The sequence below is a fragment of the Notechis scutatus genome, chromosome Z, assembly GCF_049901735.1.
Source record: "Notechis scutatus isolate UNSWTSFEM ecotype Mainland chromosome Z, rNotScu1.2, whole genome shotgun sequence".
Lineage (NCBI taxonomy): Eukaryota > Metazoa > Chordata > Lepidosauria > Squamata > Elapidae > Notechis > Notechis scutatus.
The window spans coordinates 119,326,477-119,354,301 of record NC_142025.1 but is presented as its reverse complement, the minus strand read 5'-3'; the positions used below and the strand labels follow the sequence as shown (position 1 = coordinate 119,354,301).

General features: G+C 44.1%; 2 protein-coding genes across 2 annotated transcripts in view; both read right to left on the bottom strand.

The window, feature by feature from the left end:
- The window catches only part of LOC113426539 (polyunsaturated fatty acid lipoxygenase ALOX15B-like), a 30,654-nt gene extending 26,364 nt beyond the window's left edge, over positions 1 to 4,290 (bottom strand). The window contains exons 1-3 of the mRNA XM_087947397.1: positions 4,248 to 4,290; positions 4,046 to 4,133; positions 3,089 to 3,266 (exon numbers count right to left, since the gene is read on the bottom strand). Coding sequence (XP_087803523.1) covers positions 3,089 to 3,266; positions 4,046 to 4,133; positions 4,248 to 4,290 — 309 coding nt within the window. The remainder of the gene's footprint in view (positions 1 to 3,088; positions 3,267 to 4,045; positions 4,134 to 4,247) is intronic.
- Positions 4,291 to 16,934: 12,644 nt separating this feature from the next.
- LOC113426537 (hydroperoxide isomerase ALOXE3-like) overlaps positions 16,935 to 27,825 on the bottom strand; it is a 30,495-nt gene continuing 19,604 nt past the window's right edge. The window contains 4 exon segments of the mRNA XM_026688907.2: positions 16,935 to 18,538; positions 19,635 to 19,805; positions 21,172 to 21,272; positions 23,356 to 23,477. Coding sequence (XP_026544692.2) covers positions 18,359 to 18,538; positions 19,635 to 19,805; positions 21,172 to 21,272; positions 23,356 to 23,477 — 574 coding nt within the window. The 3' untranslated portion in view covers positions 16,935 to 18,358.

Below are 27,825 nucleotides of genomic sequence, written 5' to 3'. Positions count from 1 at the left end.
TTACTGGAGGGAATGATGGATGACTCTTGGCTATGGATGTGTCCCATTGGAGAATATACATCCAGGGAGTGCGGGGAAGACCAGGGTCAAGGGGGAAATGAATGACATATTTTAGTGTCGGCTGCACCCAGCTAACGCCGACATGGCCACTTCTAATAAATCGATCTTTTTTACTCTGAGAGTAGATTTGAGACATGATTTGAATGGGGGTGGATTTGTTGGAGTCCTGACACTGTGGTCACAAAGTTGACCTTATTGGATCTGTGTAGTTTCCACCTCAATCGAAGAGGGTTGCTGGCTACGGGCTGCTCCTGAACGTACGACCACCACGGCGACTGGAATTTCCCCCGCTCTAAGCAAAGCCATTGATCGGTAAACCAAGCTCCATTTTACGAGCTTTTCTGCCACAGCGGTTAAAGGAAATTCCTCCCGTTGGTTAAGCGAATTGCGGTGTCGTTAAACAGATACGATTTTCAACAATGACTTTGCTTGTTGGAAGCGGGTGAGGAAAGCGATTGCATGACCCTGAGATGGTCAAATGGATACAGGCGGTCCCCAACTTATGGTATTTCATTTAGTAAGCATTTGAAGTTACAACGGCACTAGGGAAAAAGCAAGTTAGGGCCGTTTTTTCCCCACACTTACAACCATTTGGGCTTCACCACAATGTGGGATCTAAGTCAAGGGGGAAGGCCCGATTCACTTAACAACCCTGTGACTCACTTAACAATGGCAGGGATTCTCCCCTAACAAAGGTGGCCAGGAAGGTCGTAAAATGGGGACCAAGCTCACTGAGCCAAGGTTCCACTTAGCCACAGAAAAGTTGTGTTAAATATCATAGAATAACAGATTTGGAAGGGACCATGGAGGTCATCTAGTCCAACCCCCTGCCCGAGCAGGAGGCTCTATTCCAAATATTAGCCCCTACCTAGGATCGAACTCACAGCCTCCTGAGTGGGAGGCAAGAGCTCCCCCTCTAGGCCACCATGCCAGTCATTTCCATTTTACCATGGACACCCCCCCCCAAAATTTGAATGGTAACTGAATGGAGCTGAGTGTTTTACTGGCCGGATGCCCTTCGTGTCACCAGGGCAGAGTTTTGTTCGGCAGATATATTCTCAACATGTCCAAAGAGAGACAAATATCTGCCTCTAACCTAGGATCAAACTCACAGCCTCCTGAGTGGGAGGCGAGAGGAGCTGAGCTATTTCTTGGGAAATGCAGAAACTTACATGAAGCAATGCTCGGATCATATCTAGCCTCCCACCTCCACTTCCCTCCCTGAATTAAAAAAAAAAAAAGCACGTTGCAGATTGAACCAGTGGAACCAGATTAAATTTCGGTTCGGATCTGTGCAAAGAAGACAAAAATTGAATCATTTCTCATGCTAAGGAGGTTAAAAGGGAAAAGCTCTTCAGCTTAGAGATTGGTTCATAAGAAGGCAGCTGGGTTGAATTTGTTCCTTAGAGACCCCCTCTTTGGGGATGGCAGGCTGGGGGTCCTGGGGGAGGGTGGATTTCAGCCCCTCATTGGATCTCGAGAGGAGATCAAATTAAGAAGGAAAAGAAAACCCCAAGTATTGATTCTTTGGGATACAGGCAGGTCTTTCCTGCTTCTGATAAAGAGAATATTTGCAGGTCAAAGTTGGTGCCCTCTGAACTCGGTGGTTTCCTGGCTGATGTTTCACGACCCAACTAAGCAACGACATCAGTGTTACAAGGGAGGAGGGGAAGGGGGGGAGAACTGTGGGGTCCTTGGTGCTCTCTGAACTTGGTTATTTTCTTGTCCAAGAAAAATGGAAGGAAGGAAGGGAGGGAGGGAGCAAGGGAGGGAGGAAAGAAAGAAAAGAAAAGGAAGAAAAAGGAAGGAAGAAAAATAGATTAAAAAGAAGGAAGGGAGGGAGGAAGGAAGGAAAGAAGGAAGGAAAGGAGGAAGGAAGGAAGGAAGGAAGGAAGGAAGGAAGGAAGGAAGGAAGGAAGGAAGGAAGGAAGGAGAAATAAATAAATAGAGAGAGGGAGAGTAAATCTTGCAGATGTTTCATGACCCAACTAGGTAACATCATCAGTGCTAGGAGGGAATGGGATTTGCAGGGAGGAGGAGGAAGAGGAGGAGGAGGAGGAAGACTGTGGGGTCCTTGGTGCTCTCTGAGCTTGGCTGTTTCCTTGCGGACATTTCATGACCCAACTAGGGAACGTCATCAGTGCTATTTTGATGACCATCATGCTGATGATATTCCCTAATCAATGAATGAAATGTCTGTAAGAAAACAGCCAAGTTCAGACAACACCCAGGACCCCAAGTCCTTCTCCTCCCCCTTCTCTCCCCCCCCCCAAAGCACCCATTGGGGGGGAAATTAGCAGAGAACAATCTCTTCTTCCAGTTGGATGAGTCCTGTTGCAATTTCTTCCTAAAAACCTGAGACTCTCTCCTTGCATGTCAAAAGCTCAAAAGCTCAGCTGGAGAAATTGGAAAATCTGGAAAGTCAACCCAGAAGATCTGGCTTGCAAATGCCAGAAGACTACCAGATTAAATAGATAGATAGATAGATAGATAGATAGATAGATAGATAGATAGATAGATAGATAGATAGATAGATAGATAGACAGACAAATAAATAAACAAGTAAACAAACAAACAAGTAAACAAACAAACAAACAAGTAAATGAAAACAAGTAAATGAAATGAAACAAGCAAGCAAGCAAGCAAACAAATAAATATGAAATGAGATGAGATGAGATGAGATGAAATAAAATAAAATAAAATAATGAAATGAAATGAAATGAAATGAAATGAAATAGTGTTTGTCAACCTTGGCCCTTAGAAGATGTCTGGACTTCAACTCCCAGAATTCCACAGCTGTGCTGTGGAATTCTGGGAGCTGAAGTCCACACACCCAAGGTTGAGAAACCCTGAACTGAAGCAGGTTTTTCCGGTTGCCATCTAGGGTGGCAAAGGCTAATCTTAATCTCTTCCTCCGGAAGATTTTCCTGCCAGCCTTCAGGAAGGGGGCAGAGGATGATGGGAGCTGTAATAAACAGCTGGAGGCTCCCCAGCTAGTTTTCATCTGTGTCAACATCCCAGCACTTACTTTTCCTGGAGAGAAATCTTTGCCAAATTTATCCAGCTGGAACTTGGGGGTCTCGCCGTGGGTGCCCACCAAGGAGATGGAGATGTTGTCCATGGTGCCACCCAAGAGATAGTTGCCGGTGGCCACTCGGATTTTGTAGATGGTGGGAGGGGGACGGCTGCCATGCTGGCCGGTGACCCTGATGGAGACAAAGGCAAGGGGGAAAGGAAGGAAGGAAGGAAGGAAGGAAGGAAGGAAGGAAGGAAGGAAGGAAGGAAGGAAGGAAAAATAAATGGAAAAAGAAAAAGAAAGACAGGGAGGGAGGGAGGGAAGAAAGAAAAGAAAGCAAAGGAAGGAAAAGGAAGCAAAATAAGGAGAAGGGAATGGGGAAAGAAAGAAAAAAGAAAGAGAAAAATAGATTAAAAAAGAAGGAAGGAAGGAAGGAAGGAAGGAAGGAAGGAAGGAAGGAAGGAAGGAAGGAAGGAAAATATGGAAGGAAGGAAGGAGAAATAAATAAATAGAGAGAGAGGGAGAAAGAAAAAGAAAAAATGAAAGAAAGAGGGAGGGAGGGAGGAAAGAAAATATGGAAGGAAGGAAGGAGAAAGAGAAAGAAATAGAGAGAGAGAAAGAAAGAAAAAAGAAAGAATGAATGAATGAAAGAGGAAGGAAGGAAGGAAGGAAAAGAGGGAGGGTGGAAGAGTGGGAAGAGGAAGACAGAAGAATGAGAGAAAGAAAGAAAGAAAGAAAGAAAGAAAATAAAATAAAATAAAAAACAAATCAGCCCCAAAGTTTAGCTCCTGTTCAGCTCCTGAAATTTGTCCCCATAAGCCAGAGAAACCAGTCCGTTCACCTGCCGCTGAGCTTCGGGCGAGAGTCGAAGCTGGGCGAGACCAGACGGTGGTGGTGGGCCTGAGGCTGTTCGGGGTGGGAGGTCCGCCCTCCGTTCCCCCCACCTCTGAACCTCCCGTGGCTGCTCACCGGCACCCAGGAAGGGCCACGGCACCAGGCGAAGCTAACTGACAAATGCTGGAAGAGCCCAGGTGCTTAGAAGACGGTTGAGCCCTTCCTACAACGTGCAATCATCCAGGCGGGAGGGAGCCCTGGAGGTCATTTAGTCCAACCCTCTGCTCGGTGCACGGTTTTCAACGACGGAAGTGAGCTCCGACCAATGGTGACTCACCTCCCGGATCCTCCAAGTCTCCGCCTTCGCACGGGGCAGCCATGTTCGATCCCTTTTCCAGACAGAAAGGCAATCCTTCAACTTACGATCACCTTTTTTCCCGTGGCTCAACAAGGCGGTCGTTAAGCGAGTCCACCTGATTTTTTTTTATGACCCATTGCGGTTAAGCGAAGTCACGTGGTCAGCTGGGAGGGGAGACGGGCAGCCTAAACATTTAATCATCTAAACATTTAATGTGTAAACAGCCGATCATCAGGAGGAGGGGGAAAAAGAAATACTTTAAGGAGTGAGTGACTGGGCAGGGGACAACGCAGTCAGCGATGCTGGACATGCGTGCGATGTCGTGCATACATGATAAGGATGCACGGGAGGGAGGGGAGGGCTGGGCAGGGCCAGCCAGGGGGTACGATCTGCCGGTTCTCCGAAGTCCACAGAATCATAACAACCGGTTCTATAGAACCAGTCCAAACCGGTCGAATCCCACTCTCCCTGCATGAAACTGACTTTCAGGGTTTAAATCTCAGTCGGAAAAACCTGGTTTTATCCTCTTGGGCATATCCTTGATTTGCATCATGGCAAAATCTAATAAACGGGCCTGATTTTATTTTTAATTTTAATTTTTTTTAAAAAAATCCTCAAAAAAATGCGGCTCGGACTTTTGAGGACTGGGTGTGAAATGCTCTACTTTTCAGGACCTAGGACTGGTTGAACCCGGAGCCATCGGGAACCCAGTGCTGGGGAAATCGGTTATTGATTCCATCTGTTAACTTATTCCAGGTAGTCCTCAACATACGACCACGGTTCAGTCCAAAATTTAGGTTGCTAAGGGAGACATTTGTGAGTTTGTCCCACTTTACGACATTCCTTGCTGCAGTGGTTAAGTGAATCCAGCTTTCCCATTGATTTGGATTGTCAGGAAGTCGCAAAATGGGATCGCGTGGCCCTGGGACTCTGCAACCGTTATAAATGTGAGTTGGTTGCCTAGCATCCAAATGTAAATCACGTGACCTGACTGTGGTTTCTTCCCCAAACCCCAAAAACTTTAACCTTAGACTGTCTACTATGGACCTCACCCCTTTCCTAAGAGGTCTGTAGGGGACGTGCATAAGTGCACCAATCGTGCCTGCCGTCCCTGTCCTATTGTTTCTTTAATTTTTCTTATAGGTATCCATGTATTCATAACTATGTTTTTACTTATATCTATTATCTTGTAAGCAATTGACAAATAAAAAATAATAAATAAATTTGCCGGTTCTCTGAACTCCTCAAAATTTCTGCTACCAGTTCTCCAGAACTGGTCAGAACCTGCTGAATTCACTTCTGATGTCGGGGTGTGCGAGGCCTGGCTACAACTGTCCAAAGGTAAGTATTGGGGCATCCCCACATTAGCTTAATGTTTATCTGTGCACTCTGGAGTCAGCAGGATCTTAATTAGGGCTTATTTTGGGATAGGGCTTATATTGGGTGCAGGTGTAAAAAAAATCAAGCTAGGACTTTACTTTCAGGGTAGGGCTTATTTTTGGAGAAACAGGGTAGCAGGGATGATTAAAAGCCAAGTCCAGGAAGCCAGCAGGGCGGGCCCCTGAAGAATTAATCGAGGCCATACCTTTGATTTTATGTTCTTCTTTCTTCTTCCCACTCCAGCATATGATTTTAACAACATTAAATCAGGTTTAATTGAAGGTTTCTGGCTCGAAGATGGCCAAGAGGCGATCTATCTCTCTTCACCTGTTGTGTTTTAAAGAGCAAGCCTTTAATCCCAGCCAGATTCTGGGTGAATCAACCATGGTTTTCTTTTCCAAATTCTGCCCGACACAACTGGGATTTAATCTTGGGTTTTAGCCATATTCGTATGGCTTTCTTTGACTTTGTCAAGCCTTGTTTGGGAGTTGGAATGCAGCCAGATAAAGAACCCTCCGGGAGTTTGGACTACAACAGAGATTAACAGAGATGAACAGAGTTGGAAGGGACCTTGTAGGTCATCTAGTCCAACCCCCCTCCCTGCCCAAGCAGGAGACCCTGCACCATTTTTGACAAATGGCAGTCCAGTCTCTTCTTGAAACCCTCCAGGGATGAAGCTCCCGCAATCTCCATCAGTAACAAGATCCATCATTAACAGGTTAACAAAGAGTTGGAAGGGACCTTGTAGGTCATCTAGTCCAACCCCCGCCCAAGCAGGAGATTGTACACAATCATCCTGAGCAGAGCAACACATCTGGTTGGTGTGCATCCTGAGAAGAAAAATAAGAAAAAAAATTGGAGGAAGATACAGGTAGTTCTCAACTTACAACAATTCATTTAGTGACCATTCAAAATTAGCATGCCACAGAAAAAGTGACCTATTCTATTCTATTCTATTCTATTCTATTTTCTATTCTGTGTTCTCTATTTTCTATTCTATTCTTTTTCTATTCTATTCTATTCTCTATTCTATTCTTTATTCTATTTTCTATTCTATTCTATTCTCTATTCTGTTCTCTTCTATTGTCTATTCTTTATTCTATTCTATACCCTATTTTTTATTCTGTTCTGTTCCACTCTATTCTCCATTCTGTTCTATTCTATTCTATTCTGTTCTATTCCCTATTTTTTATTATGTTCTGTTCTGTTCCACTCTATTTTCTATTCTATTCTATTTTATTCTATTCTCTGTTTTTTATTCAGCTCTATTCTGTTCTGTTTCATTTTAAAAGCACAACTACAATGACATGGGAAAATACCCAAACAAAACTGAATACCATACATATATATATATAAAATAAAGAGCACAATGGGTTAAAGAAACTTGCCGTGAATTATACCTTACAAGACCAGGGTTATAACCAGCCAAGATTTGTGTGTTTCCTGCAGGCGGCTGCTGAGTCGATGGAATTGGCATTAAAAAAAAATCCATTTGCATCACCTGCTGGTATAAAATTGCTGTTTAGACAACCTGTGAATTTGCCTCTTTATAGTTACCTGGTCCTACTCAACTGGCTGTCTGCAAAGGACTTCCCCAGCTGGCACCTGCTGGGCTTTAAATGCAGGTCGATAGGGGATGATGGGCATTGTTATCCATCCCAGCCTGAGGTCGACAGACAGGGAAAGGCACCTAAAAATCTAGGTATATCTGAAATGTTTTGGAAGGTAGAAATGTGAAAAATATCTGGAAAGATCCTATTGCAATTTCCAAAATGGAGGAACTTGTGAATATTAGGCCTTCCTGGGGTTAAGAGGAGTGAATTGATATTTTGGGTGCCTTTCGGGTTCATCCTGTCACCATATCAGTTAAACATACCTAATAATTCCATTATTCAATTTCCTCCCTGTTTTCATTTCATTTTATTTTTTTAAATAAAAAATTCTCATTTGGCAAGCAGTATGGTTCCAGGTTTCACATCTCAATACAAACATGACCATAGTTACCTATTCATTTTATTTGTTTAATTTCGTATTACGTCATCCTTATCATTATTAAATATTAAGCTTATCTTATCCAATCCCAATTCATGTTCTCTTATCTTATTTTACAATATTATCTAAAATTCTCATCTCAATTCTATGTTCATTTATTCAATTCCAAATCCTAATATATCTCCTTCCATTTTTCTTAGTATATTCTCATATCTTATTTTTCAATGCTATTTAAAATTCTCATCTCCTTTCTATTGTCATTTCTCATATTATTTTTTTCTTTCACATTTGTCATTTTATCAATCCTTATCTGTAAATATAATTGTCCCCTCTAGTTAATAATTCGAGCTAATCACCTTCACTGTTCCTTAATATCAATCTCCCTATCTAGTATAAAAACACAAATATATATATTTTACGTTACAAAATACTATTTTCAATATATTCTTATACATCCCAACACATTGCCTTGCGAAATCCCCTTCCTTATTCCTTTTTTTCCACCCATTATCTCTCACTCTTTGAATAGTGTACCTTCTTTTCATCCTTGTTTGTTTCCTGTTTCTCTTTATTTTCTGGTCCTTTCTCTTAATTCCCTTTCCCCCCACCCCATTCTTATTCCCTTCCTTTTCTCATTCCAGTTATTAAACTTTTCTCTCTCCCTCTTTTTATTTTCCTTTCGCATTTCCTTTTTCTGCTTTTTCCTTCTCTCTTTAGCCGTTTTCCGAGCCATTCTCCCTTTTATCATCCCATCAGACCACAAATTTTTAATTCTAATTCCTTTCCCCCCCCGCTTAAATAAATGTTGTTCATTTTGTCCTTCTAAGTTGGCTTCTTCTTTATCAAACTCCTCCTCCTCTGGTTTATTATGTTTTTGTGTATGCTGAGTCACCATTTCTAATTTCTGTAGTACATAATTACACATTTCAAGTTTGATTTTTATCATGTCCCTTGTATCTTGCATATCCGAGCTTATATCTTGTGAGTCCAGTCTTATGTCAACAAGTAGTTCCTCCATCATATCTTCTCCTTTTTTCTTTTTCCTTCCTCTTCCTTAATAGCTGAAATCCTCTTCTTTCGTAGATATATTCAATCTCAGAGTCCAGTATATTATTTCAACCAATATATTTTGAGTTTATTTTCAACAATTTATACTCTTGAGTCTTTATTCCGAATCCTCTAATTGGCCTCTCAACTGTTTCCCAAATTACTGGCAATCGTAAAGTTCCTTTTATTTTCTTTCAAATTCCAAAATCCAAAGTCTCAAAAAGACCAGACATTCATTTTAAAACATACTAAAATTTTCCTGTACCATCAGGTGGAGCTCTTGAGTCTTTTTCTTTTTAACTTTCTTTCTTGAATATAATATTTAAGATTGCTAATTTCAATCATTAGCTATTCTTTTCAACAAACTCAATTCTAGCATTTGGTTATGCCCTTTAAGTGCCCACAGTTCAATATCTGTCCAGTTTAATTTTTAAACCTTTGTTGTGTTAATGAATTTTCCTTTAAATTTCTCCTCCAGATTAGTCCTATAGAATAGTCAAATCCAAATTTAAAGACCCATTTTCTTTCTCACTTTCTCTGGTCGCCGCTTTCACACACCTTCCTCCAAAATAGCCCTTTAATTTGATACCAGGATACCTCAAAAGTGATGTCCTTTGCCTAGTTCACTCTGCTCACTACTTCTCTCTCCAGCACAAAACTTAGTTTCCCGGAATGTTCTTCGTCTTCGTGGTGGCCATTTTAAGCACCACCACTGCAGCTTGCCTTTGGGAGAGATTTTCCTGTCAGGGAGGGGAGTTGAGGCTCCCCTCAACCCTCCAGGTGATTTCCCCCTTCTTCACCACCCCACCAGGGTGGCTCCGGTCTTGATCAGGATCCTCCAGCAAGTGAGCTCGGGCGAAACCGCGCACGATCGCAGATTCTGCATCGACACCAATGAGGAACAAACCGGAAGTCAGGAGACAGCACTATCAAGGCCATCTTAAATATCAGAATTAAGTAACGGAGTTGGAAAGGACCTTGGAGGTCTTCTAGTCCAACCCCTGCTCTGGCAGGAAATCCTATACTATTCCAAACAACTGGCTGTCCAAACTCTTATTAAAAACTTCCAGTGATAGAGAACCCACAAATTCTGGTGGCATGCTGTTCCACTAGTTAATTGTCCTCGTTGTCAAGAAATTTAGGTTGGTTCTCTCTTTGATTTGTTTCCATCTGTTGCTTCTTGTCCTGCCTTCAGGTGCTTTGGAGAATAGGTGGACCCCCCTCTTCTTTGAGGCAGCCCCTCAAATATTCAAACAGTGCTATCATGTCCCCGCTATTCCTTCTTTTCATTAAACTAGACATACACAATTCCTGCAACCATTCCTTGTGTGTTTTATCCTCCAGTCCCCTAATCCTCTTTGTTGCTCTTCTCTGCATTCTTTCCAGAGTCTCAGCATCTTTTTTATATCATGGCAACCAAAACTGGACGGAAAATTCCAAGTGTGGTCTTACTAAGACTTTGTAAAGTAGTACTAACACTTCACGTGATCTTGATTCTATCCCTCCGTTAATGCAGCCTAGGATTGTGTTGGCCTTTTTTTGGCTGCTGCCGCACGCCGCTGGCTCATATTTAAATGGTTGCCTACTAGGACGCAGTGGCTCAGTGGCTAAGATGCTGAGCTTGTCCATCAGAAAGGTCGGCAGTTCGGCAGTTCGAATCCCTAGCGCTGCATAATGGAGTGAGCTCCGGTTCCTTGTCCCAGCTTCTGCCAACCTAGCTATTCGAAAGCATGTAAAAATTGCAAATAGAAAAATAGGGACCACCTTTGGTGGGAAGGGAACAGCATTCCGTGCCCCTTCAGCGTTTAGTCCTGCTGGCCACATGACCACGGGAGACATCTTCAGACAGCGCTGGCTCTTCAGCTTTGTAACGGAGATGAGCAACCACCCCCTAGAGCCAGAAACGACTAGCACTTTTATGCAAAGGAAATCTTTAATTTTACCTTTACTAGGACTCCAAGATCTAACAGTGTGTGGCAGCAGCCAAAAAAGCTAATGCAATCCTAAGTTGTATTAACAGAGGGATACAGTCAAGATCAAGGGAAGTACTAATACCGCTCTATAAAGCCTTAGTAAGGCCACACCTAGAGTCCTGCATCCAGTTTTGGTCACCACACTATAAAAAGATGTTGAGACTCTAGAAAAAGTGCAGAGAAGAGCAACCAGGATGATGAGGGGACTGGAGGCTAAAAGATACGATGAACGGTTGCAGGAACTGGGCCTGGCTAGTCTAGGGAAGAGAAGGACCAGGGGAGACAGGAGAGCAGCCTTCCAATATTTGAGGGGCAGCTACAGAAAGAAGGGGGTCAAATTATTTTCCAAGGCACCTGAAAGCCAGACAAGGAAGAATGGATGGAAACTGAACAAGGAGAGATTCAACCTGGAAACAAGGAGGAATTTTCTGACAGTGAGAACAATCAACCCATGGAACAGAAGTTGCTTTTGGAAGTTGTGGGAGCTTCATCACCTCTTTTCAAGGAGAGACTAGACTGGCCCTCTGTCAGAAATGGTGTAGGATGTCCTGCTTGGATGGGGGGTTGGACTAGATGACCTACAAGGTCCCTTCCAACTCTGTTAATCTGTATCTGTACCCCTCTCACAGTTACTTCTACTGTATTGAACAGGGTACCACCTATTTTATTCTATCAAAGTAATTTAAACTGCAAAGGAAACAGCCCTTCTAGGTGGTGCTAGGTGCTAAAGTTATACGTTTGTGCCAAATGTTCAGGAGCGAGCATTTGACCAAAATGAAGCTGGTTGCTGACATTTAGAATAGGATAGAGCTGGAAGGGGACCTTGGAGGTCTTTTAGTCCAGCCCCCTGCTCAAGCAGGAGCACCAATCCCATTTCAGGCAAGTTGTTGTCCAGCCTCTTACTTCTTGTTAAGGTATTGATGATTTAATAGCTGACCAGCTGCTTGTAAGGCTGCGGGTGCAATGTGGATGAGTCAGCAAGGGTTATTGCCGTTTTAAGACTGAGGTTGGGTCAGCAGGGTTATTGCCCCTTTAAGAAGCTGTCTACATAAGGGCAGCCATGAGAGAGCCTCCCTCCCTCCCTCGCCCTCCCTCCCCTCCCCTCCCTCCCCTCCCTCCCTCCCTCCCTCCCCCCTCTCTCTCATGTTCTATCTCCATTGGAGTTCTCTGTGTAGAGTTGAAGATTGCTTGCCTGCCTGGTATTTACCTAACACGAATATGGATGTATATAGCAATCTCGTATATAAAACACTGTTAAAAGAACGAAGCTTCTGTGTGTGCTGTGTTGTGCTCCTGGATTGTCTCACAGTAGAAGTCACACTGCAAACACTCTGACCCTTCTGGTGTTCTGCTGGTTAATTGTTCTCACCTATCAGAGCTGGGAGACCACAACAAAACTAGGCCAGAAGGAATGGCTTGATTGACGACCAGAGAGATATTCTGATCATATCTCAGGGCTTCTGAAGGCCACCTTGAAGAAGACAGCTGAAGCCCGTTTCCACTACTCCAGCATCCTGTCTCCAGCTTTCCAAGCAGGACTGGATTCAAACTCTCCTCATTTCAGGATCCAATCTGAGTCAGTCACTGGAACCGAAAATTTATTCTTCCGAGTTTTTGGGCTTGTCCTGAAGCCCATCCTTAGGGAACTTCTGTCTCCAGAATATGTGCAAACTGGGTGGTTTTGTCATTGTATTTATACTTCCTGGTTATGTGGAGGTTTCAGTTTGTTAATGGCTGTTCAGTGTTGGTGACTGGCCATTTAGTCATTAGTTGTTGCTTCCTTGTGCCCCAGGCCTAAGTACCTAGTACTTAGGGGGGTGATTTACTACCAGTCTATCAGGTACGTAAGAGCCAAGGGCACGAGGAAAAAACAACTAATGACTTAATGGACTACCAGTAATTAACAACTAAAAGCTACACGCAACCAGGAACTACCTACATGCATGCATACATACATATTTACATACATACATACAATAAAATTTAAATATAAATATTGGAAGCTAAAACAATGAATGGAAACTTATCAAGGAGAGAATCAACTTAGAACTAAGGAGAAATTTCTTGACAGGGAGAACAATTAATCAGTGGAACAGCCTGCCACCAGAAGTTACGGGTGCTCCAACACTGGAGGTTTTTAAGAAGCCGCAAGGAGCAGGCGAGGCCAGCCGGTCAGTTCAACTACCGGTTTGGCAAACCAGTTGTAAGTTTAACATCCGATTCACCCAAACTGGACCGAATCGGCTGGATTCCCTCCCCGCCCTCCGGATAGGGTCTTCTGCTTGAGTAGAGGGTTGGACTAGATGACCTGCAAGGTCCCTTCCAGCTCTATTCTGATTGATTGATTAATTGGTTGATTGGAATACACTGCGTAGAACAGCCCAGTGGCATATATTCTGGAGAGAAGGAGACGTTTCTTAAGGATGGGCTCCGGCAAGAAACCTTCGAAGAATAAACCTTGGTTCCGGCGACCGACTCAGATTGGATCCCACAAAATTACCCTTGGACACATTTATTTATCTCCTCCTTTTACCCCACCCACCATGGCGGGCTCTGAAGGAGAAGAACTTTGCAAGTCATCCGCACTGCTGGATCTCACTGGGTTTCCTTCCTGTCCTCATTCTCCTTAATTCCGGTTTGCTTCTCTCCTTGATTAGTTTCCATCCATTGCTTCTTGTCCTGCCTTCAGGTGCTGCGGAGAATAGGTTCTTGGTGGAAGTCCCACAAATATTGGAAGAATGCTATCATGTCACCCCTAGTCCTTCTTTTCATTAAACTAGACATATCCAATTTCCGCAACCGTTCTTCATGTTTTAGGTGGGATTCTACTGGTTCGGACCGGTTCAGACGAACTGGTTGTTAAATTTGCATCTGGTTTGCCAAACTGACAGGCTGGACCTGCCCGCCCTGCCACGCCTTTCCCAGCAGTCTCCACGCAGCCCATTTTCAGTGCAGGTAAGTGCAGAGCCCACGTGGAGGCTCTGGGAAGGGGAAAACGGGCCTTCCGGAAGTCCAGAATTCCATTTTTGCCCTCTCAGAGGCCCGAGGGAAGCCTCTGGACCCTTGGGAAAGTGAGAAATGGCCGTCCCGGATGTTCCAGTAGGCCACGCCCACCGTGACCACGCCCACCCACTGAGCAGTGAACCGGTTGCTGGGTTTTTTGAATCCCACCCCTGGTTTTAGCCTCCGGTCTCCTAATCCCCTGGGTTGCTCTTCTCTTCACTCTTTCTAGAGTCTCAACCTCTTTTCTTACAATATCGTGGTGACCAAAACTGGATGCATTCTTAATCATGGAGCTGATACACCTGGAGGGGACACTTCTGGAACTGGTGGTCTTAATAATACAGATTAAAGAGAGCTGGGAGGGAGCTTGTAGGTCATCTAGTCCAACCCCACCCACCCACCCACCCAAGCAGGAGACCCTACACCATTTCTGACAGATGGGAGTCCAATCTCTTCTTGAAAGCCTCCAAGGATGAAGCTCCCACAACTTCTGAAGGCAACAAAATGGATCGTTCTCACTGTCAGAAAATTCCTCCTTATTTCCAGGTTCATTCTGCAATCTCTAAGAAAATCCAGAGATCTTTCTGCAGAGGAGCCACTCGGAAACCCAGAAAGCAGGCTCTCCTGGTGCAGATAGACTGCCTCGGAACGTGGAGGATCCATAGCGGTGATGCTTTGCAACCAATGGCAAATGTCCCGCCCTCTGGATGTTTAGCCAATCACCCTTTGAAAGCATCGAAGATGGACAGCTACATTGCTGAGCTGCCTAAGGTTCGCACCTTCCAGCCATCCAAGCTACAGGGGGCAGATGGCGAGGAGGGGATGGGACTTGTAGTCCAAAACTTCCAGATTTGTGGAAGAGGAAGAAGATAATCTAAGTTTATTATGATTTGGGAAGGTTTTCAATGCATTCGTTAGGAATTCTGTACAGGTAGTTCTCAATTTACGACAGGATTTCAGTGACCGTTGGAAGTAACGAGAGCACTGAAAAAAAGGACTTATGGCTGTTTTCCACACTTATGACCGTTGCCACATCCCAGCATGGTCAACATGATCAAAATTTGGCAAGTGATTCGTATTTATGACGGTCGCAGTGTCCCGGGATCACATTATCCCCTTTGGCAAACTTCCAAGGAGCAAAGTCAAGGGGGAAGCCGGATTCACTTAACGACCGGGTAACTAACTTAACCGCTGAGGTGATTCGCTTAACAATGGGGGCAAGGAAGATAGTAAAATGGGGCAAAACTCACTTAGCAGCTGCCTCGCTTAGCCACGGAAATTTTGGGCTCGCTTGTGGTCATAAAGTTTCTTGTTTCTGGTCCCCTTCCTATCCGCTTTATGAGATGGCTCCAGTTTCTGTCATTATAAGAGGGGGAGGAAATGTCTTCCTTGCTCAAATCTATAATCTGCAGAGCCAGAATTTCCCCTTCTTGGGTTGTTGGGCCATGCCCCTGTTAGAATCTGACTCCGAGGGAGAGGAGGAACAGCTGACAGGGAGTGGGAGTGTGGTTCTGGAGGTTGTGGAGGAAACTGGGGAAGGTCACAGGCTGTCTGGGCATTCAGAGGAAGACCCAGGCCCATCCCCTCTTCATCCTAGGGCATGCAGGGAGGAGTGGATAAGGGAGAAACGTGAATGGCATGGTCTATGGGGAGGAAAGGGTCCTGATCCCCTTCATGGGCTGCAGCTGTGAGGACTGTTTAAAAGGACAAACATGCACATGTTCTGGCGTCCTTCCCAGTGTGTGTATTTCAATATCTGTGGATGTCTTCAAGCCCTTATCCTGCTGCGTCTCATAAACTGCTTCAGTGTGGTTTGTGTTGTTTTTTTCCTATTTATAATTTATATGTATTTTGAGTTTGAACGGAAGTTCTTCCTTTTCGCCACTGTTTGTGAGGGAGTTTTTTCTCTCCAGTCAGTGATAATTGGACCTTTAAAGCCAAGTTGAAGGAATTAAAGGGACTTCACCTGTTTTTGTGACTTTGTTGCTTTTCTATCCCACCCTGGGTCATCACACCTACTGGATGCAACAGGATCTGAATAATCAGAATCAGAATAGGGCTGGAAGGGAACATGGAGGTCTTCTAGTCCAGCTCTCTGCTCAAGCTGGGAATTCTATACCAAGGAATGGCAACCTTAAACATTCAAAGAGGCATTTGAACCCATTTAAAACATTCCTATGCCTGTTTTAGTAGTTGCCATAATAAAAAAAGGGGTGGGGGTGGAGGAAGGAAATCTGGAAGAGCATTTGAAAGCGAAAGTACATTCCAATTCTTACTTTTAAAAGATTATAACTAAAATACCAGAGTTTTTGCCTGCAAATATATTGAATTGGAGAACGTGAATGATGACACTCAGCCTGTGAACGTACTCAATTGGAGAACCTGGTTTATGAGACACCCAGTGTGTGTGTGGGGGGGGAACAGGGTCACAGGGGACTGTAAACTACGTAGGCCAGAGTTGGCTTCATACAGGGAAGTGCCAGTATGTCACCTCTAATGAATCCTTTGAAGTTTTTTGAAGTTTGGCTCGAGAATCATGATTTAATTAGGGCGATTGCTGGAATCCTGACACCATTTCCCACAGAAAAGACCCACAAAAACCCTTCCCATGCCTGGCTATTTCCTGAGCGGCCACAAAACTAGTCTAAGGTGTTGAATTAAACATTTTCCTCTGAAACGTTTCTTTTCTTGGATTTACCCATGGTTGGCCTATCGGGGGTTCGAAAAGCTCAATAAATCGCATGCTGGCGGGCGCCACACATTGGCGGTTGTGACACATATTTTGAGCCGACAGGGAGCCGCAGCAGAGGGATGAAAGAGAGCCACATGCAGCTCCGGAGCTGCGGGTGGCTGACCCCCTGCCTTATACCCTTTCAAACAAATGCTTTTAGTTTGTCCATTTCAGATTTTAGTTCTGGGTGTTTTTGCTTTTGTTTTTTTGATTCAGGAAGAACCTTGAGAGCCAGATGAAAAAATGCTGCAAGGGAACAGTTAGATAAGAGGCAGCTGAGCCCAGAGCTGTATAATGAGGTGGAGAAAGAAACTCTTCCTAATTTCTCGGGCTGTAAAAGAGACCGGGGAAGAATTAAAGTTCCAGATTTTCAAGACTCTTGTCAACATGGCTTTACAATCAAGTACAATTATCTTATCTGGTTGTATTTTCCATCTGGTCCACCCGGTTTTTTGAGTTATTATGTTTTTCCCCTTGATGATCTGGTCTATATCTTTGTCAATCCTCCTCCTCTTACAGCCCTGCCTGAAGCTGGAGACAATTTCACATCCTCGCCTGAATAATCCAATTTTAATAAGATTCCACAAGGCATTTGTACATATTTCACAGCGCTGGGATCGCCCTGGGAAACACTTTATTCATTACAGGACTAAAAACAAATAACAAAGCAGGGGGGAAAAATGAAAGGCTTTTGTTGTCTCCACCTCTCTCCATTTCTGAAGGAGGATGCAAAAAAAGAGGGGGGGGGAAACAGCTCACATTTTTTTTTCCAGTTGGATCTTTTAATACTTTTTCCAGTTGGATCTTTTAATACTTTTTCCAGTCATAGCTTAGGCCAGTGTTTCTCCGCGTTGGCCCCTTTAAGATGGGCAGACTTCAAACTCCCAGGATTCCCCAGCCAGCAAAAGTTTACTAAAAAATTCAGCATGTCTAGGACAAGAACAAATGTGACTACCTTTATTGCATGTTTGGACTTTTAACTTTCTTAATAGATGGTGGGAATGCAGTAGACGTAATATACCTTCGACTTCAGCAAAACGGAGAGAAAATAATAACCCATGACAACCCACGTTGATAAATACATTAAAGGGATAGATGGCCTGACAATTAAATGGGAAACCGACATAAAAAGGGCTAGATGGCCTGAGAATTAAACAGGGGATAGATACGCTGGCTGGGGGATTCTGGGAGTTGAAGTCCCCCCCATCTTAAAGGGGCCATGGTTGAGAAACACTTTGATGAATATAAATATGCAGACATCAAGGCAACATGGAATATAATTTAGTGATTGGTGGATAATGATGCTTCTTGTTATCTAGGATTACTAAACTAGTGTTTCTAGTCCTCATGATTTAAACTTTGCAACTACTGGAAGTTCATTAAACATGCAAAAAAGAAAAGAAAAGAGGACCAATTCAGTTGAGTTTCCAGAAGACAAGAATATTCGTTTCCACAATGGATACAATCCTTTTTCCTTCCTTATTCAGGAGAAAAATTGGGGATTTCTTGCCATTTCTTCTGGTTCACGCACCAAACCCATCCTTCCCTCCTCACAGGAATCTAAAATAGCTGAATTTCCCTCATCCCTTAGTCTTCCTCCCCCAATAATATCCATCTTCTAAGAAACACCAATCAAGCAGAACACAGCAAACTCCAAGACCAATAAACACAGACCAAGACTCCCAACCAATCAGGATGAAGAAAGAACCACTCTGGCACAGCAGTAGGCTAGCCCCAAATTTAAAACAGAAACGGCTGTGAAAGTCTGACTCACAGACGGACACAATACAGAAGCCTGATGATGGCAGATGAGATTCTGCCGAAACGTTGCTACAACTTTAAAAGCACAACTACAATGACGATATATTTTGACAGAAAAGCAGATTTTCCCCCGATGGTCAAAACGTTATCAAATTCGAGGTAACACATCATCTTCTTCTGCCTTTGGCGGTCTGGCTTGGCCATTAGATGGAGACACTGTTCTGGACCAGCGAAGGGTTGAGATAGTGATAGGCAATGGGCAAACCTTGGTTCCTTTCCTCAATTTCTTCGGAAATTACCGCCAGGCGTTTCTGGAAATCGGAAATGAGGTTTTTGGGCATCTCCTCAGTGAAATGTTCTTCTGGGTAATGGCCCAGAGGTCTCTGAAAGAAAAGAAGATGGAGAACGTCCCTGACGAAGATGCAACCAAGCAAATGTTAACAGATTTAACAGATCAACAGAGTTGGAAGGGACCTTGTAGGTCACCTAGTCCAACCCCTCAATTATTGGAAGATGCGGTCATGTCACCCTTAGTCCTTCTTTTCATCAAACTAGACATACCCAATTCCAGCAACCGTTCTTGATATGTTTTCGCCTCCAGCTCCCTAATCACATTCAGATCAACAGAGTTGGAAGGGAGCTTGGAGGTCATCTAGTCCAACCCCCCACCCAAGCAGGAGACCCTACACCATTTCTGACAGAGGACAATCCAATCTCTTCTTGAAAACTTCCAATGACGAAGCTCCCACAACTTCCAAAGGCAACTTCTATTCCATCGGTTGATTGTTCTCACTGCCAGAAAGTTTCTCCTTATTTCCGGGTTGAATCTCTCCTTGTTCATTTTCCATCCATTGTTCCTTGTCTGGCCTTCAAAGGTGCTTTGGAAAATAGCCTGACCCCTCTTTGGGGCAGCCCTTCAAATATCGGAAGGCTGCTATCATGTCCCCCCTAGTCCTTCTTTTCATCAAACTAGACGTACCCATTTCCTGCAACCGTTCATTGTATGTTTTATCTTCCAGTCCCCTAATCATCTTTACTGCTCTTCTCTGCACTCTTTCTAGAGTCTCACCATCTCTTTTGGATCGTGGTGGCCAAAACTGCAAGGGATCCCGACTTAACAGGATTTGCAAAGGACATTATAAAAGATGGTTGGTTACACAACGGATCATATACCTTATAAACACGTTAATTTATTCGTTTATACTAGTGCTTCCTCATTTTAGCAAACGACTGGCTGCAGAATGGCCTTGCCCAGAATTCCACAGCCAGTAGAGTAGATGTCGCTAAGCATTCTGGGAGGAGAATCTACATATCTGGAAAATGGGCCATGTTGGGGCATCTTCATTTACGACAGTCACACCACCCAAAGCTCAGAGGGACCCAGAGGACATCAATCGTACACTTTTGAGGACATAAGGTCGTCATTCTATTGACTTCCTCTGTCTTTGTTAGCATCTACTGACTCTTAGCTCCACTTACCAGGTCTCCTGGCTCATAGCTGACGATGGACAGCAGTGACAGCAAGGCACAGGTGGAGTTGACTTCAGGGAAGACCTCTAAGATGCTTTTCAAGGAGGCCGTGCCCTTGACTGTTGGAGGAGGTTGCCTCAAAGTGGCCGGCGTGTTGGGCATCCAGGCAGCAAAGTCAAACTGTCGCAACACACAAGGAACACAAAAAATTAGAAGGTCTACAGAAGGTAGGGTGGTAGCTCGGATGTGTGTCCAGCACATGGAGAAGATCTAAAGTAGGAATGGGGGAATTTAATATGGAAAAGGTTGTCCCCAAGGAGATCAGCAACAGGAAGCCATCAAACTAAGATTGAAAGTCAAGGGTTGACAAAGAATAGACCAAAGGAACCCAAAATTAGAAGTTCTACAGAAAATAGGGCAGTACCCTGGCTGTGAGTCTAGCAAATGTAGAAGATCTAAGGCAGGAATGGGGAAACTCAACATGGACAAGGTTGTCCCCAAGGAGATCAGCAACAGGAAGCTCAAAACCAAGGTTGGACCAAGAATAGACACAAAGAACCCAAAATTAGAAGTTCTACAGAAGGTACCACATCAATATCTGTACAGAAGTTCTACAGAAGTTATGATGGCAAATGGAAAAGATCTAAAGTAGGAATGGGGGAACTCAACATGAAGGTTGTCCCCAAGGAGACAGAAGCCATCAGACTAAGGCGAGAAGGCAAGGTTGGACCAAGATTAGATACCAGCAGGTCTGAAGATATTAATCCAATGCTAAGTCATCTTGGAATGCTATTCTACGGTCACACCCAGCCCTCGGCTCTCAGGAGTTCTCAAAAAAACTTGGAAACTAAATCTGCTTTGTCAGACAAGTTTTTTGGCTGGAGGGTTCTTTTCCAAACAACAACCCCAACGCCCAGTGTGAGTGTAATATGAGGTTATATTTGTGATTCTAAGACATTGTCCAGTGCAATATTCAGAACTTCTTGCCCTCCGAAAATGTGCAGGAAGGGGACGTAGCAAAGCAAATACCTTTTTCTCTTCCACGATGTTTCAGGAGACGCTCGGTAGCCGTCACTTTAAGGTGTGTAGACTTCAATTCCTAGAATTCTCCAGCCAGCCTTGCATGGCTGGCTGGAGAATTCTGGGAGTCGAAGTCCACACATCGGAAAGTTCTCAAGATTGGGAAACACCGCTCTACAGCGAGTCTTGCGAATCTTGCTTAATCCCAGGGATGAAGGCAGAGGTGGGATTCAGATGGTTCGGACCGGTTCGAGAGAACTGGTAGTTCCAGTAATCCGTTGGCCCCTGCCCTAGTCGGTCCTATATTTTCATGTTTTGTAGCTCAGCCGATGTGCATGGCATCGCACATTGCCACGCCTCAGCTGTCTAACTCATTGGGGCTAAGTTTTAGAGGTGCATACAGGCAATTTTCAAATGCTGTGCATGCAAAGCACACGCTCACCGAACCAGTTATTACACCGGTTGAATCTCACCACTGGTCAAAGGATGAAAATTAGAAGAAGTACCATTAAACCCATCCTCCTACCTGTCCACTGTTGACTGCCGAATGCCTTGCAGAGCAGTTGAAGATGACCATGGTAAGGAACTTGATCAGCTGAGCTTTGCTTTCGAAGGTGGATGGAACACCTGTTGGGGGAGGGACAGGATGTTGGGTATTGGCCGAAGAAGTTGCATCGATCAGGAAGACGCATGACCCTCGCCCTATCATTGTCACAAAACTGGTATCCGAAAGTGTTCTAAACAAGAAGAGACCTCTGAAAGGAAGGGGAGGTCCATGAGATTCAAGAATCCTGAAGGAGGCATCTGACAGCTTTCCAAAAATGATAATTCGTCGAGAAACCTGACCGCGCTAAATATCTAATGGAGATTCTCCATCATCCAGGTCATGGTTGTCCCAAAGGTGCTTTTTCAAGAGGCAACTGGACTTTTTGTTTTGTTTTTTCCTTTAAGATGTTTCGCTTCTCCTCCGAAAAGCTTCTTCAGTTCTGAAGAACTGGTCTCCTTTGCTCTGAAGAACTGAAGAAGTTCCTTGGATGAGAAGTGAAATGTCTTCAAGGAAAAACAAAGGAAGTCCAGTGGCCCCTTGAAAAAAGTATCTTTGGGACTTCTGACCCCACAAACACACCCCAAAACATACAAAACCAGTATCTGAAAATGTTCTAAACAAGAGGAGAAGGAGAGACTACCATGAGGCCAAGAATTCTGAAGGAGGCATCTAAGACACATTTCCAGGAAATTGTAGTTTGCCAAGAAACCTTCTGGTCCTCCAAAAGAAACCTGTATCATAAAGTCTTCTAAACCAGTTTATTTATTTGACTTATTATTATTATTTTTAGCTTGCCAGGTGTTCTCTTAATCACCAGCTTTGTTAATTAAAGAGGGGGAGCAAAGTTTGGACTCATCAAACATACATAACCAGGTGTTACTCTATGGAAAGGTTCTTCAATCTCAGTAAATTGAAGAGGTGTGGTCTTCAACTCTCGGAATTCCCCAGCCATGTCTCTTAAAAGTTACCAAGGTTGAGGATCATTCCTTCATGGGGTTCAAGTAACAATTGGATGCCTACATCGGCTGAGCCCCAAACCATGCAATGATCAGTTCCTGAGGATCAAGGTAGTTGAAAACACAACACAAAATCCACATCACGCAATGTAAAAAAAAAAAAAGCGATAATTCCCCTCACTCTGAGGTGAGCGCATGGAAATCTCGGAAAACATTACACATGGGGAATATAATGTCAGGTAACTTCTGCGTTGCTGAGAACTTCAGGCATGGTGGACCATATATCTTATTCTGACAGATGTCCAACCGAAGGATATGCTGCATTTCCCTCAAAATAAGAACCTGTCTTATATATTTTTGCCACCAAAAAAAGGCACCAGGTCTTATCTGGGGGGAAAGTCATCCACTGACTGACCTCATCTGCGCAGGTCGCCCCAACCTCCTTTTCGCTGTCAGAGGCCTTCAGGAACTTCTTCTTCTGCAGCTGGCAAGGCTTTCCTGAAGGCTTCTGCAGCCTATAATAGCTGATAACTCCGGATCAATCCGGAGCTTTGTTATGAGCTCCAGAGGCCTTCAGGAAAGCCTTTGCCATCCTTGCTGGCTGCAGAAGAAACGGGCTGGCAAGGCAGGTGTCGGGGTGTGCCAGGCCTGGCTACAACTGTCCAAAGGTAAGTAGTAGGGCAGCTCCACCACCCACCATCCCCACCCTAGCTTAATTTCTACCCGTGTACTCTGGAGTAGGCAGGATCTTAATTACGGCTTATTTTGGGGGTAGGAGTTATAATGGGTGCATGTGTAAAAATCAAGCTAGGACTTACTTTCAGGGTAGGTCGTATTTGGGAAATAGTATTATTCCATTTGGTTTGTCTATGTAATTTCTAGTTCTCTAGAAAACCAGGAATGTGGGTAGAGGAAGGGAGAAGGGAAGCACCAATTTCTGGTGGACTTACCACGTAGGTAGTCAAGCCAAGGTCTCCTTCCTTTTAGCAGAAAGCATTAGGAGCCTCAACGTGGATGGCACACCTTCTTCCAGACAGTTCTTTTGTCCGCTCAGCAGAGGAACATTCTGGAACTCATCTCCAATCAGAGATGGTGTAGAGGAAACCAACTTGGTTCCCTCCGTGTGGATTTGGCCTTCTAGCTGAGGAATTCAGAGAGATCCTCAAGAGAGACCAGGATGGTGGTGATGGCTAGTGGCAAACATTACCTGAAGATGCCCTACTCAAGAAAGCTTCCGTGAAGATCTCATGAATCCAGGCTTGTAGCTCAGGGTCACTCTTGACAGCACCATCGGATTTGTAGTAGAATTCAACAATGCCGGAGACGAATCTGAAAATGACCGAAGAAAAATTGAGTTATTTCGTGATCCTAAATCCCATAAGCCCTTGGAGTTCTGACTGCAGCCCAAAGAAGAGAAAATGGATAGATGTATCCATGCAACTTTGGACTTTGGAGAAGCACAGTTACTGATGTCCTGTCTTCTAAGAACATTGCAAAGAGAGAGGAGACTTCCAGAGGAAGGGGAGGTCCAATCTTGAAGGAGACAAAAAATGATAATTGGTCGAGAAACCTTCTGACCACACTATAAGTCTAGGGAAATTCTCAATCATCCAGGTCATGGTTATCCCAAAGGTGTTTTTTTTTCAAGAGACAATTGGACTTTGTTTTTCCTTGAAGACATTTAGCTTCTCACCTGAGAAACTTCTTCAGTTCTGAAGAACTGGTCTCCTTTGCTCTGAAGAACTGAAGAAGCTTCTCCGATGAGAAGTGAAACCTCTTCAAGAAAAAAATAAAAGAAGTCCAGTGGCCTCTTGAAAAAAAGCACCTTTGGGACTTCTGACCTCACACACACACACACACACACACACACAAAACCGGTATCTGAAAATGTTCTAAACAAGAGGAGAACGGGACGGAGAGACTCCCATGAGTCCAAGAATTCTGAAGGAGGCATCTAAGGCACATTTCCAGGAATTGAAATTTTGATAAGAAATCTTCTGACCCTCCCAAAAATAAAAACACCCCAGTATCCTAAACTCTTCTAAACCAGTTTTATCTGTTTGGGATTATTATTTTAGTTTGCCAGGTGTTTTCTTAATCACCAGTTTTGCTAATTAAAGAGGGGGAAATTAAGTTTTGGCTCCAAGGAATCCACTGGGCTGAATTTGCAGAATTACGCCGTCTTCGGTCTGATCTAAGCATGGTATACAAAATCATACATTGCAATGTCCTACCTGTCAATGAATACTTCAGCTTCAACCATAACAACACAAGAGCACACAACAGATACAAACTCAAAGTAAACCGCACCAAACTTGATTGCAGGAAATCGACTTCAGCAATAGAGTGGTCAATGTCTGGAATACTCTACCCGACTCTGTAGTCTCTTCCCAAACCCCAAAAACTTTAACCTTAGACTGTCTACTATTGACCTCACCCCTTTCCTAAGAGGCCTGTAGGGGGCGTGCATAAGCGCACCAACGTGCCTACCGTCCCTGTCCTATTGTTTCTCTTATTCTTTATTTTTCTTATATGTACCCATTTCATGTATTCACAACTATGTATACATTTATACTTATTATCTTGTAAACAATTGGCAAATCAAATAAATAAATAAAATAAATAAATAAAATGAAGACGTGACATCTGCAACTAATACCTTCCACTCCAATTCCTTAGGGAAGAATTCCCTAAGGATTCACTTTTGATTCACTTTGATCATCCTCATTCGGCACACCTTTCTACCTTATGAAGTGCGCCAGCCTGCGAATCAGGTGGCTCTTAGAGCTAAAACAACTTTGATTAAGACGGGCCTATTACCACAATTTAGATCAAAGTAGCTGTAGGCACACCCGGTGTCTGTTTCTGTGTCTGATTGTGCTTGCAGGGCTGATGTTAACAAACATCTCCACCAACGGTGGGATGCAACCAGTTTAACAACCGTTTGGTGAGCGCATGCTTCGCGCACGCCTGCGTGTCTTGTGTGCACTGTATAAATCAGCTAAAAAGCAAGGAATTATAGGAGAGGAAAGGGCAAGGGTGGGCGGGCAGTGCCAACTGCTCACCGGAACTACCGGTTCAGTTGAACCGGTGCGAACCAGTAGAATCCCATCATTGATCTCTACCTGAGGACTTCACATCGGTTAAAAGTCGCTCACGGATCACCGTAAACATCTAACTTGGAGCATCTGAGTGTGGGAGGGATGTCTCTTTGTGAGAGACCCACGTTTGCAAAAAAAAAAAAGAGGGGGAGGGGAAGAGAAGTTTGGGGGTCTGCAGTGGTGAGGCTCCGTTGGGACTTCAGTTTTGGAAGGTTCTTGCACGCCAATCTAGAACTGATCAGGAACTAAGGAGGAATGTCCTAGCAATGGGAACAATTAACCAGGGGAAACAGAAATTTCTGGCAAGGGATGAGTGGGTGGACATTGAAGTTATCCTTTCTTTTTCTTCTTCTTCTTGGGTGCCATGGGGCTCTTGGCCACTTCGATTTATTCTCGTGGGCTGGAAGGCACTTTTACCACCTTTGCAGCCTCAAAAGTACATCACACCATTTGATTTGGAAGGAATGACCTTCCCATCCTGTGATTTAACTCACTGCTTCCCTCCACCCCACCACCACCATAGAACTGAGGTTGGGAGGTGCACAAGCACCCCGGTTGTAAAGGGGATGGGAGGACATTGCACGATTTTGACACACCTCCGGGTGGGGACTTGCTCAGGGGAATGAGGGCTTTGCAGCCGGGAAACTTCATGCTGTTACAAACGTTTGGATTTTTCCACCCACAGCTAAACAATGCACACAGGATAAACTAAAACATAAATCAGTCAGTCAGTCAGTCTGTCTGTCTACTGTATCTATCATCTATCTAATCCATCTATATCTGTCTGTCTGTCATCTCTTTGTCTCTGCCTGCCTGCCTGCCTGCCTGTCTGTCTCTGTCTCTCTGTCTTTGTCTCTCTTTCTGTGTGTGTCTGTCTGTCTCTTTCTCTCTATGTCTCTCTCTCTCTCTGTGTCTGTCTGTCTATCTGTCTGTCTCTGTCTCTCTCTTTGTCTCTTTCTCTCTGTGTCTGTCTCTCTGTGTGTGTCTGTCTCTCTCTCTTTCTGTCTCTGTCTTTCTGTCTCTGTCTCTTTCTTTGTCTCTCTTTCTGTGTGTGTCTGTCTCTCTGTGTGTGTCTGTCTCTCTCTCTTTCTGTCTCTGTCTTTCTGTCTCTGTCTCTTTCTTTGTCTCTCTTTCTGTGTGTGTCTGTCTGTCTCTGTGTGTGTGTCTCTCTCTCTCTTTCTGCCTGTCTCTGTCTTTCTCTCTGTCTCTTTCTCTCTGTGTCTCTCTCTCTGTGTGTCTGTGTCTGTCTTTCTGTCTTTGTCTCTCTCTCTCTCTCTCTGTCTCTCTCTCTCTCTCTGTGTCTGTCTGTCTGTGTCTTTCTCTCTGTGTCTGTCTGTGTCTGCATCTGTGTCTGTCTGTCTTTGTCTCTCTCTCTCTCGCTGTCTCTCTTTCTCTGGAAGCAATGGATGGAAACTAATCCAGGAGAGGAGCAACTTGGAACTAAGGAGAAATTTCCTGACAGTTAAAACAGTTAAACAGGGAACAACTTGCATCCAGAAGTTGTCGATGCTCCAACACTGGAAGTTTTTAAGAAGAGATTGGACAACCATTTGTCTGGCATACAATAGGGTTTCCTGCCCGAGGAGAGGGTTGGACTAGAAGTCCTCCAAGGTCCCTTCCTACCATGTTATTATGTGTTTATCCTGTGTACTTGTTCATCAGGTTAGCTCCTTTTGTTTTCAGGGTTCCAAATTTGACTCGAGGGTAAGATTGTGGGCGACAATTACATTTGTTTGGAGAGATTTTGTTTGAGAGTGGAAATTGACAGAACAAAGTAAGCAAGACAGGTAATTAGGAATTGATCTTAGGAAAAAGCTATGTCCCTTTGTACTAAAATATCTTAGGTCAGTGTGTTTCAAACTTGGATACTTTAAGATTCAACCTGGAAATAAAGAGAAACTTTCTGACAGTGAGAACAATCAACCCACGCAACAGCTTTTGCCTTCAGAAGTTGTGGGAGCTTCATCCCTGGAGGCTTTCAAGAAGAGACTGGACTGCCCATCTGCCAGAAATGGTGTAGGGTCTCCCGCTTGGGTGGGGGGTTGGACTAGATGACCTACAAGATCCCTTCCAACTCTGTTAATCTGTTATATGTGGAGTTCAGTTCCCAGAATCCCCCCAGCCAGCATGGGGGGAATTAAAGGCCACTCACCTTAAAGTGGCCAAGTTTGGAAAAATAAAAACCTAGTCTTGAAAAAACACTATTTTAGAATCTCTGGCTTTAGATTTGGAGAGTCAAAGAGGGTTGAGTGGGTTTCACCTGATCACAGGGTCTTCTAGACGGTCCTCGATTTACAATTATTCATTTAGTGACCCGTTCAAAGTTACGACGGCACTGAAAGAATGGACTCGTGACCGCTGTTCACCCTTAGCAACCGTTGCCGCATTCCCTAGGGTCACGTGATCGCAATTCGGAGGCTTGGCCACTGGCATGTACTTATGACAGTTGCAGTGTCCCGGGGTCAGACCTTATCTATCTTGGAAAGCTGCCTGGTAAATATTTCCACACTCAGTGCTGACAAGGAGGGGCTGAGCACAGAGTTTCTAGGTTACACAGACAAATCTTCACGAGGCTG